Raw genomic sequence first — 10,564 nt, forward strand, 5'->3', positions numbered from 1 at the left:
TTCACATGTACAAACTTTACCAAAAGCTGGCTTTCGTGTTGGCCTAGCCAACGCTGCTTATGTATCCATTACAAGACAGGTGACATAACACTTCAGTCCCAACTGGTCTCTGTGAAGAGTTAACATTGCAGGAAGGTCCCCGTCACTCAGACTGTCAAATGAGAACAGGGACTTACAGCCAAATGAGCACTCTGGTGAAAAGGAAAGGTGACCAGGAAAACAAGCCTCATCTTACGAGAAGCAGTAAAGGAAAGAAAAAACGCCCAGGCTTCTGCAGACCCGTTTATGGCCTCCAACCCCTGGTCAAGCACACCCTGGTCAACTGTGTGGCCTTGGGCACTCTCGTTGCTGCGTCAGTTTTCTGACCTATGAAACGGGGAGAACATTACCTACCACTTAGACTGGTTATAAAGGTTAAGAGTTGATGTGTAAAAGTCATGAAAAACAGTGGCTGCTCCTAACAGGGGATGTGCCAGAGTGATGATAACAGGTAAGTGCTTAAGCGCAGCGGTAAGAGACAGAGATGTGGAAGGAAGACCGCTGGATACCAGACATGAGAATCATTCAACCTGCAGAGAAGGATGTGGGTGAACTTGATTTTATGAGTGAGAGCAAATTACTTGAGGGAATTAACTGACTCACAGAGAACATCACAAGTGAGAAAAGCAGAGGCCAAAGAAAGATCCTGTTTAACAGGTGGGGAAGAGACTCTGAGAGACTGGCAAAGGCCTTCGAGTCAGAGGTGGCCACCAGCAAAGGGCCCGATAAAAGGGGCGGGTGGGACACAAAGGTGCTTCATGCTGAGGCCTTCTCCACTGGGGAGTGGCAGGGACGTCGGGAGAGGTGGACAGGGCAGTGGTGCAATGACCATGAGACAGAAGCGGAGCCCATTGGGTGAGCGGCGCAGACCGCGCCTGGGGTGACACAGACGTGAACACAGGCGCGGACCGTGGGGACGGAGAGGATCAGGAGGGCAGGTCGACATCAGCAGTGGGGGTGTCCTGGGCAAGCTGGGGGAGGGCAAGGTGGTCACCACAAGCGTTAAGCGACCCCGGAAGAGGAGTGACCCTCCTGAGGACGTCCTGGGAGAGGACACGCGGAGAGCTGTGCTGCGGACCGCGCTCAGGCAACCTGCGGCTCCCCGCGGCAGGAGCTGCGCTGAGGCCCGGGGCCTCCCCTGGCAACTCGGGACTGCAGTGCCAGCACCTGTTAACCACTGGAGAACCTCGACCCTGGGCTGCAGGTCTGCTGCATTCACAGGGGTTTTTAGTTTTATAAAAACTAGGCAAAGAAAGGGCCCTCCCTGGTGGCGCAGTGGGTTAAAGCACAGCACTAAGAAGCTTAAGCCACTCCCGCATGAGTTCGATTCCCGCCCACCCCGGAGAGCCACTCCCGCATGAGTTCGATTCCCGCCCACCCCGGAGGTGACGCGGCATGGCAGACCTCTCCTGACCGCCCGCTGCTCCCCTCAGCAGTGGACTTCGTCGATCTGCCTGTTCTGCTCCCCACTGTGTCTGTGGTGAATCCTCTCATCACTTCTGGCCTGTACCCTAGTTCTGTATGAATAAATAAACCTTTAAAAAAAAAAAGAGAGAAACCATATAGTACCTGTTACTGAAATTTATAAAACAGTAGCAAAATAAGTCAAGCAAACTTAAATAAATGTAGAGACAGAAAACTTCATGAAGTGGAAGCTCAACACAGTACAGACACTGACTCAGTGCACCAATTATAACTCAATTCCTACCAACATACAATAAAAGATCGTTTTTGGATAAAAACAGACAAGAGTTTCCAAAACTAGGTGGAAATTCACAGTGACTGGGAGTGTTACGTCAATGTTCAGTAAGGGAAAGGAAAAGAACCACCTGACCCCATTGAAGAGGTTTATCACACAGCTGTGGCAAGCAAGCAGAGCGACAGAAGCAGGTCCAGGGACATTGAGCATCAGCTCTCTAAAAGCACACAAAGAAAAGGTTTGTTCACTAAAAAGCAAAGCATCAAACTGTCTTGACGTGCTCATTTGTACGTGTAATTTATCTCCTCAAATATAAAGGTATTTGGTGGTTTAGGTCTTCATATTTCTCCCCCAAATTAAGCTGCTGAGGGGCAGACACTATTTTAGAACAAGAAGATATCAAAATTCTGAAGTCTGCGGACCTGCCGCCACGCCTGTCTTACTGACACCGGGCAGCAAGAACTACAGGTGCAAGACAGTCTCAGTCCTTGACTCTGAAGTGAATCTCTTCTCCTGCTGCAGAAACAATGGGTCCATGACAAAATGCCACAGGCTTGGCAAGGAATTCTGAAGGAAACTGATCTAGTTTCAGTTTCTCTTTTAAGTCTCTTTAAAAGTATTTCCTGAGATAACACTGCTGAGAAACTAGAGAAAGAGAGAGCTGGCAGTTGTCCTAACTACATGCTAATCATTTTATGTCTCCATGATGAAATCCAGGATGTGGAACAGGATCCAGGCCAGGTCAATTTCCAGAGTCTTCAGGTGCAACTGACATTCTGCAACAGAAAATTTTCTATTGTGAAGAAAACTGAGACGTTTCTCTTTGGTATGAATGAGCTGATTCTGAGTAAGATGCTTCCTCTGGCGAAAGACTTTCCTCAGTGGTTACATTCAAAAAGTCCTTCCCCGACAAGAGTTCCTGGAGGTCAACTGACGCCGTCTTGCTTGTGAAGGGTTTTCCCACATCTGTCATCCTGACAGGGTTTCTCCCACCATGAATCCTCTGATGCTGAGTGAGGGATGAACTTCGACTGAAGGCCTTCCCACACTCACCACACTCGTAGGGCTTCTCCCCAGTGTGGATGACAGAGTGCCGAATCAGGTTTGTGCTCCAGCAGAAGGATTTCCCGCACTCCGTGCACTCATAGGGTTTCTCACCGCTATGGATGCGCTGGTGCCTCGTGAGGCCTGACCTGCGGTTGAAGGCCTTCCCGCACTCCGTGCACTCATACGGCTTCTCTCCAGTGTGGATGCTGAAGTGGCGAATCAGGTCTTTCCTAGTGCTGAAGGCTTTCCCACACTCCTTACACTCAAAAGGCTTTTCTCCAGTGTGGGCCCTTTTATGCAAGATGAACGTGGAGCAGTGGGTGAAGGCCTTTCCGCACTCAGCGCACACGTAGGGCTTCTCCCCAGTGTGAATCCGCTGGTGCCTCTTGAGGTAAGACCTGTGGTTGAAGGCCTTCCCACACTCGAGGCACTCAAAGGGCTTCTCCCCCGTGTGGATGACGTAGTGGTGAATGAGAGCTGCGCTCTCACAGAAGACTTTCCCACACTCGCTGCACTCATAGGGCTTCTCTCCCGTGTGGCTCTGCTGGTGCCACATGAGGTATGACCTGTGTTTGAAAACCTTGCCACACTCGAAGCACTCATAGGGGTTCTCACCACTATGGATGATATAATGTCGAATGAAACCTGGGCGATCTCGGAAGGCTTTTCCACACTCTTTGCACACAAAGGGTTTTTCTCCAGTGTGGCTCCTGTTATGCAAGACAAAAGTAGAGCGGTGGGTGAAGGCCTTTCCACACTCACTGCACTTGTAAGGCTTCTCACCACTGTGAATGCGCTGGTGTTGCGTGAGGTGTGACTTGCGGTTGAAGGCCTTCCCACACTCCATGCACTTATAGGGCTTCTCCCCCGTGTGGACCATGTGGTGCTGGAGGAGGTAAGTGCTCTTGCTGAAGGTTTTCCCACACTCTGTGCATTCATAGGGCTTCACTCCAGAGTGAATCCTCTCATGTCGAGCAAGGAGGCGTTTCTTGTTAAAAACCTTCCCACATTCACTGCATTTAAAGACATTTTCTTCCTCCGGATTCACGAGTTCTTTACCTGGCTCCCATGAGTTAAGGCCAAGCACAGCAATTGCCGGCGGGGCTGGCTCCTGTACAGCCCTGGGCCCCACGCCAGGGGCTGCGCCGGAGCTGTCGTGTTCAGCACTCCGTTTCCCCAGGCTCATCTCCTCCCAGGGCTCTCTTTCTGGTCTCAAGTGTTGTTCCTGCAGGGCTGCCAGCCCACCTGCACCCTGGGTTTGGCTCAGCTGGGGGTCTTGTGAGGCTTCTTGTGTTAGCTGTTCATTAAATGAGGAAGTCTCAGACAGACGTGGCTCACGAGCTGTAGGTCCTGTGTTCTCGAGTTTTCCTCTGTTGCCTGAAAGAAACCCAATACATGTCATGGCCTGCTAGTAATTTTAACCTACATAAAACAGAAGAGCATGTCAATGAGGAGAGTGGGCTGCAGCACTGGGTCCTTCGATAACAAGTGGGACTGTGGAAGAGACAACACACAAATGAAAGCCATATTTCAGTCCACTGTGCATATGTATCGTGCTTAAAGTCAGGCACCTGAGGGTGAAATTCCTTGTGTACATGCGATATTGCACCCTATGAGTGCACCTCATAAAGGGGCACCTCAAATCCCTGAGGACATGGTAGCTCAAATTTGGAAACACTCCAAAAAGTATACTTGACAAATCACGGTTCTACTGAACAAAGACTATACAATGATCATCTTATAGAACACTAAATAACTAACGGGATATGAAAATCACAAAAACTGTTTTTAAAAATGTCAATAAAGACTTAAAAACACTTAAAAAGAAATTACGGAGCAGAAAAGCTAACTGAAAAATTCACTAGATAGATTCAAAGGAAAATATGAACAGAGGGAAGACAAATTAGTGAATCTGATGGTAGGAAAATGGAAATTACTGAGTTCTGAGAAAAAGAAATAACAAAAGAGACAGGAAGTATAAGCCATCAAGTGAACGAACATACTCCGTGGGAGGAAAAAGGGTCACTTGACATCAGTGAAGAAACATCTGAAAACTTCCCAAATCTGACAGAACTCTGTGAACACCAAAGAAGCTCAACAAACTCCAAGACTGACTCCAAGGAATGACAATGAAACTTGTGAAAACCTAAGATAAAAGAACCTTCATAACAAGACCGAAGCAATCCTTCATATTCAAGGAATTCTCAGTGAGATACTCAGCCAATTTCTCATTAGAAACATGGGCGCCCAGGACCTCCCTGGGGTACAAGAACTAGGGGTTAAGTCTCCACGCTATCCAGAAATCATCAGCCACTACAACCTGAGTCTGGATCCCCAGTCGAGGAGTGCCCCCCAGGGCGCAGCAGCCCCGCCTTTCTTCTGGCTGCCCCCTCAGCAGTGGTTTCAATGGATCTGCCTGTTCTACTCCCCAATGTCTCTAGTGGATCTTCTCACTACCCTCCTCCTGTACCTCTAGCCTGCACCCCAGCTCTTTAAAAAAAAAACTGGGAGACTGAAGATAAATGGGCCAACATACGCAACTGTAAAAGATGAAATCTGGGCCCTCCTTGGTGGCACATCAGGTTAGAGTACAACACTATGAAGCAATCCATGGCCACTGCAGAATGAGTTCGATTCCTGGCCAGGGAGGTGACCCATAGGGCGCAGCAGACCTCTCCTGTCTCCCCGCTGTTCCCCTCAGCAGTGGAGCCACCTGTTCTGCTCCCCACTCTGTCTGGTGAATCCTACCACCCCCACACCTCTGGCCTGTACCCAAGTTCTTGTGTGCATAAAAAAAAAAAGATGAAATCTGTCACCCCAGGTTCCTATATCCTGCAAAACTGTCCTTGAAGTGTGAAGGAGAACGTAAGCAACTCCCACGACATAAAAGCTGAGGAGTCTGTTACCACTAAACCTGCCCACCAGGAAGGCTCGAGACCCCGGCAAGTGACATGAATGTTCGCCAGTAACTCCAAGTGTGAGGCAGTGGAGACCGGATAACGCACACACATGGACCACGACGTAAAGCTAGTGGTACTGCAGCAATGGTCTGTTAACTCCAGCTTCAAGTACATGATTTAGCAGAATAATATGAATCTTGAAGTTAGTAAGTGTGAAAGCTAGTCTTATTTCAACTGTGGCTTAGAACTACAGCCATAGTTTCTGACATAATTCGGGAGACTGGTGCATGGCGGACAGTGTAAGTCCTCGGACCACTGTGTTCAGATGCAACCCTGGGCTGTGAGCACCACGCTCCGCGTGGGAGCGGAGGCCATGTTACTGACAGGAGGCTACTACTAGGGGATTGCTGAGAAGAAGAGGAAAAACCTAAATGTTTCTTACTGAAAGCAACGTAACACAAAGAAGACAGTGCTGTCAAAAACTAGTGGTGAAATATCTGTAACGGACACCGAATAAGACGCCAAAGTGCTGATATTCTGGAAAGCAAATGATCAACCTTCCCCTCCCTGGAGATCATGGAGTTGGGGTGCAAGGTCTGCACCTCTATGCAGGTTGGTTTCCCTGTAACCACCAACCACCCTAAAGGGTTTTCCAGAAGTTATTGTCATTAACACAGAAAGAGCTACTTTTACCACTCACAATATTCAGGAGCTTCAAAGGGGAACTGTGGGTAACACTGATTATGTAAAATACATGCATTTTGATCATGTTATCTCTTATCAAAATATTACACATGCAAATATCACTGCTAGGGTTTCCAGGAACAGGTGGTTTCCTGGAACCCCAGGTCTGGCCATCATAAAGCTACACAACTTGGCTCTTCTTGGACACGCGGCTTTGCCCGATTTCCCAGGCCACAACCAAGCCTACAGGCCTCCCACGGACCCCTCTTGGCTCCTACCTGGACGGATGCCTTGGGAGAGGTCTTCCTTCACTATCCATGGCTCCTGTCTGTGCTCCAGCTGGTAGAAGCACTCAGGTCTGGGCACAGGACACCCTATTCATGGAGAGAGAGGACAAGGAATTTCTAAATTAAGTAAACAAATAAAACTTCTCTATATGCAACTTCAGGATGTGGACAAGATCCCAGACCAGAGATGGGGAATGAGAGGATTCTTCAGCCAGAGTGGGGAGCAGAACACTGAGGAAGCAGTGGGCAAGACTGGAGGGGTCTGCTGCGCCCTGTGGGTCAACTCTCTGGCCGGGGATGGGGTCAGGCTGACGTGGCCGGGCAGTGTCACAGAGCTGAGACTGAACCCCTGCGCCACCGGGGGCCTCGCAGCACTGCCGGCACAGACCACAGGTACAAGCAGCTCAGCGGTTTCCTCACAGCATCCCCGGCCAGCACATGTCCTGTGAGCACCTTTCAACACAGGAAGCACCAAGGCTCGGAGATAACCTGACTTTCCAACAAGCAGAGAGCCTGTGAATGTCATCGCCACTACGGAACCCCAGGTCTGCCCACCATGAGGCTACACGACCTGGCTCCGGAAGGTCCTGAGTGCAGGCGTAGGCAGGACAAGAGTCCTGGAGGGTGAGAGCAGCAAGACCAGAGGTGACAGCGGCGTCGCCACTGCTGGCCCCACCCGCCAGGCGCTGCGCGCACGAAGCAGCCAGGAACCCTTTCTGGAGTCCCAGGAGGCAGACACCTCGTGCCCCAGCTCACCACCTGGCACACAGACCCAGCAGCTTGCCCAGGGCCAGTTTCTAAGGCGCAGCTGGGACCGAAGAGCAGAGGATGACACCACCCTGTTCCTCCAAGCAGCACGGCAAGAGCGACTACCCCTGTGTGAGGGAGGGGCAGAGGCTGCGCCCAAACGAAGGATGGTGCCAGACCGGGATGGGAACGGGCAGTCACCCTCAAGCAATGGGGAGGGGGCATGAGAGAAGAGAACTGCGATCTGCAACTCAGTTCTGGCGCATGCCTGGGCATTTACACATACAGCAAGCCATCTACCAGCACCCGCCTTTCCTGGAAAAAAAGAAAAACAACACTTTCTACAAGAAAAGCTCCAGAGTAAGGCTTTCCAGAAGCCTCCATGGCGAGTAAGCCGGGCTGCGGAGGGCCTCCTGTAGTTTTCCTGACTTTGCTGATGATCAGATGAGAACTAAGTGGGCAGAGCAGAAACAGTGCTTGGAAAAGGCCTGTCACGCCGCCTGTCTCACAGGCCCCAAGCCGGCCGTGACTGTTTCCCAGCGCTCCTACGAAAGGGACTTACTCTCCGTTTCCTCAGATTCCTTCCAGAAGGGAACCATGCCCCTCGGGTAAGGGGCAAACGCAAGAGGCACTTGCCTTGAGGCAGCTCAGCCTTCAATACAGCAGTGAAGTCAAAACAATGCTGTTCAGGCTCGCAAGCCCTCCGGGCCCTTCACAGTGCAAAAGAGCAAGGCTGAGGTGGAAGACTTGTGTTAAGACCACCGAATCCAGATTTTACTTCAACACAAATGGAAAGGCGTTTCTCAATGCCCTAGACGAGGTGTCCACCGGGGACGCACAACCCCAGCACCCTGACACCTGACGCTCCACCCACAGATGCCTGGAGCAGCAAGGTCCTCCTGGGAACACCCATGACGTTCCCGGACACGGCTGAGTGTGCTCTAGGGAGCATCATCCTTGAGTGAGGATCACCGGCTGACTGGTATGAACAGAGGCTCCCCGCCTCCCCGAGTCTGCACCGGGAGTCACCTGGTCCAGACACGACTGGGCTGCCCTGCGGGAGACCGGAACTGTCAGGCCGCCACCAGCAGAGAAAACGCGAGCACAGTGCCGGAGGCGGTAAGTGGGCTGGTGAAGAGAAAGCCCGCATGGCGGGAGCAGAGCGAGCTCGGGAACAGAAGAGGGCCGTCCGCAGCCGGGGCCACACAGGGGCATAATTTCTTTAGAAAACATGTAAATAGCCAGCCTTTCTACCTGTCTAATCTCGTCTCACTGACCCGGCATTTCTCTTCTGTCAACACAGGCTTGATTGGCCTTCGCTGAGGGTTCACAGCCACCCCCCCCCCCATATTCAAGGGTCTAAGGCGACCATTCCCAAAGAGAGAACCATCTGAGCTGTGCTCCCCTCCTCGGACAGGAAGATCTGCTGCTGAGAAGGGCTGGCCTGTCCATCGGCGGACACTGAGAGCATCTCTGGGCTCCGCACCAGATGCCTGTTCTGCCTTCAGCCAGCTGATGCTCCAGCGGCTGCAGAGCCTGCTGGGGGTCAAAAGCACCGAGCGCTGAGAAGCCCTTCTCTGTCCAGTGCTGGCAGAGATCAGGCCCCTCGGTAAGGACGGCGGAGCATGGGCAGCAGGCAAGGGAGCCCTCAAATCCGGACGTGCTGAGAACAGTCCCGGTGCCAGCAGGCAAGGCTTGTACAGCCGCCTGACCCCCTCTTGGCAGAGCCCACCCCTTCACCACAGCCCGGGCCTGCCAGGCTTACGCCAGCGGGTCCCTTCCTGAAGTGTGCAATGTGGACAGAGGCTAGTCTGCGCTGGGCGGAGGTCCAGGGAACTGGGGCGTCTGCCTCAAAGTCCTCCCACCCCACCCCAGTACAACTGCACAGAAAACAACAAAACATGAATATGCAGAGTGGCAGCCAGGGCGGTTCCTGCGCCACAACCCGCTGAGGCCGAGAACAGCACTCTGAAAAGGCAGTGACACAGCAGACCCAAGGAGAAACGGGACTCGAGAGACCAGAAACCAGAGCACAACTGTGGCGGGCCCGCTTCCTTCCAGAGCCTGGCTTAAATTCCTACCTTGGGGTTCTACAGGACACCCCATTTCTTTCTACCATGTTCTCTTCCCAAAGGACACAGAGACCGGCGGGAAGACATAAGCCTGCAAGGTGGCTCCAGGTCCCGGGAGGAGGAAGGGCCCCAGAGACCGTCCCCTTGGCCGCCACCATCACGGGGCCGGAGTTGGAGCCGGAGCCCACTGTCCCCCACGCGGTGGGCGGGGCGGCCTCACCCAGGGACAGCAGGAGCCTGCAGTTTTCCAGCATCACCTCCTGGTACAGGGTCCGCTGGGCCGGGTCCAGCTGTCCCCACTCCTCCCGGGTAAAAGTCACGGCCACGTCATCGAAGCTCACAGACACCTGCAAAGTGAAACACGGAGCGGTGTTGGCGCGGGGGCGCCGGTGGGACCCGAGCCCGTCTGGGCGTCCCCGGGCAGGGCAGAGATCAAGCGCCTCGCCACCCAGCACCCCCAGGCTCAAGCTCGGGCCAGGCTCAAGGGCAGGTGGACGCTGCCTTGGCCATGGCAACGGACGAGACGCCGCCTCTGGGGGACCACTGGCCAGCCGCACGCAACGACGGTGACGCGGACTGCGGGATGCAGACGGGCCTCCGGACGCCGGGGACAGCAGCAGTGGCAGGGCAGCGACCACGCTGGTAGCTGGCCGCCCACAGGCGGCTGCGCCAGCTGAGGAGTCACATTAAACCTCCAGACCGTCTCCTGTCGCTGGTGCCTGACTCGGGCACCTCCCACGACTCGGGGGCGACTTCCCGCCACATCCCACACTGTCCTGGCAGGCCTGGCGGCTGCCGCCCACACCCAGCCTGAAACCCGTTTGTGAAGTGGGGACGAGGGAGACCCGCCAACTGGCCGCTGCATGCCCGAGGGCCGGACTCAGCCTCCTCCTCCCGCGCTCCTCGCTGCCCCCAACCCTCCTCCTCCGTTTCCGCCCGTTCCCATTCGCCCTGAAACGCGGCGGGGCCTAACCCGTCAGTCCGTGAGGGACCCCGAACGGGGCCTGTCGGCTGGGCAAACGCCTCCGTGGGAGCTCGTGGGCACGAGGCGCCGGAGTGGCGAGAAAGCTCAGGCCCGACGGGCGCCGG

The 10,564-nt window shown here is 53.6% G+C and overlaps 1 protein-coding gene across 1 annotated transcript in view; it reads right to left on the bottom strand.

Annotated features, from left to right (window-relative positions):
- Positions 1-1,615: 1,615 nt before the first annotated feature.
- Positions 1,616-10,564, bottom strand: part of ZNF805 (zinc finger protein 805) — a 23,648-nt gene continuing 14,699 nt past the window's right edge. The window contains exon 3 of the mRNA XM_012734707.1: positions 1,616-3,810. Within this exon, the coding sequence (XP_012590161.1) occupies positions 2,532-3,810 (1,279 nt within the window). The 3' untranslated portion in view covers positions 1,616-2,531. The remainder of the gene's footprint in view (positions 3,811-10,564) is intronic.

Source organism: Condylura cristata, unplaced genomic scaffold (genome assembly GCF_000260355.1).
Source record: "Condylura cristata isolate star-nosed mole 26May11 unplaced genomic scaffold, ConCri1.0 scaffold00066, whole genome shotgun sequence".
NCBI classification, from domain to species: Eukaryota; Metazoa; Chordata; class Mammalia; order Eulipotyphla; family Talpidae; genus Condylura; species Condylura cristata.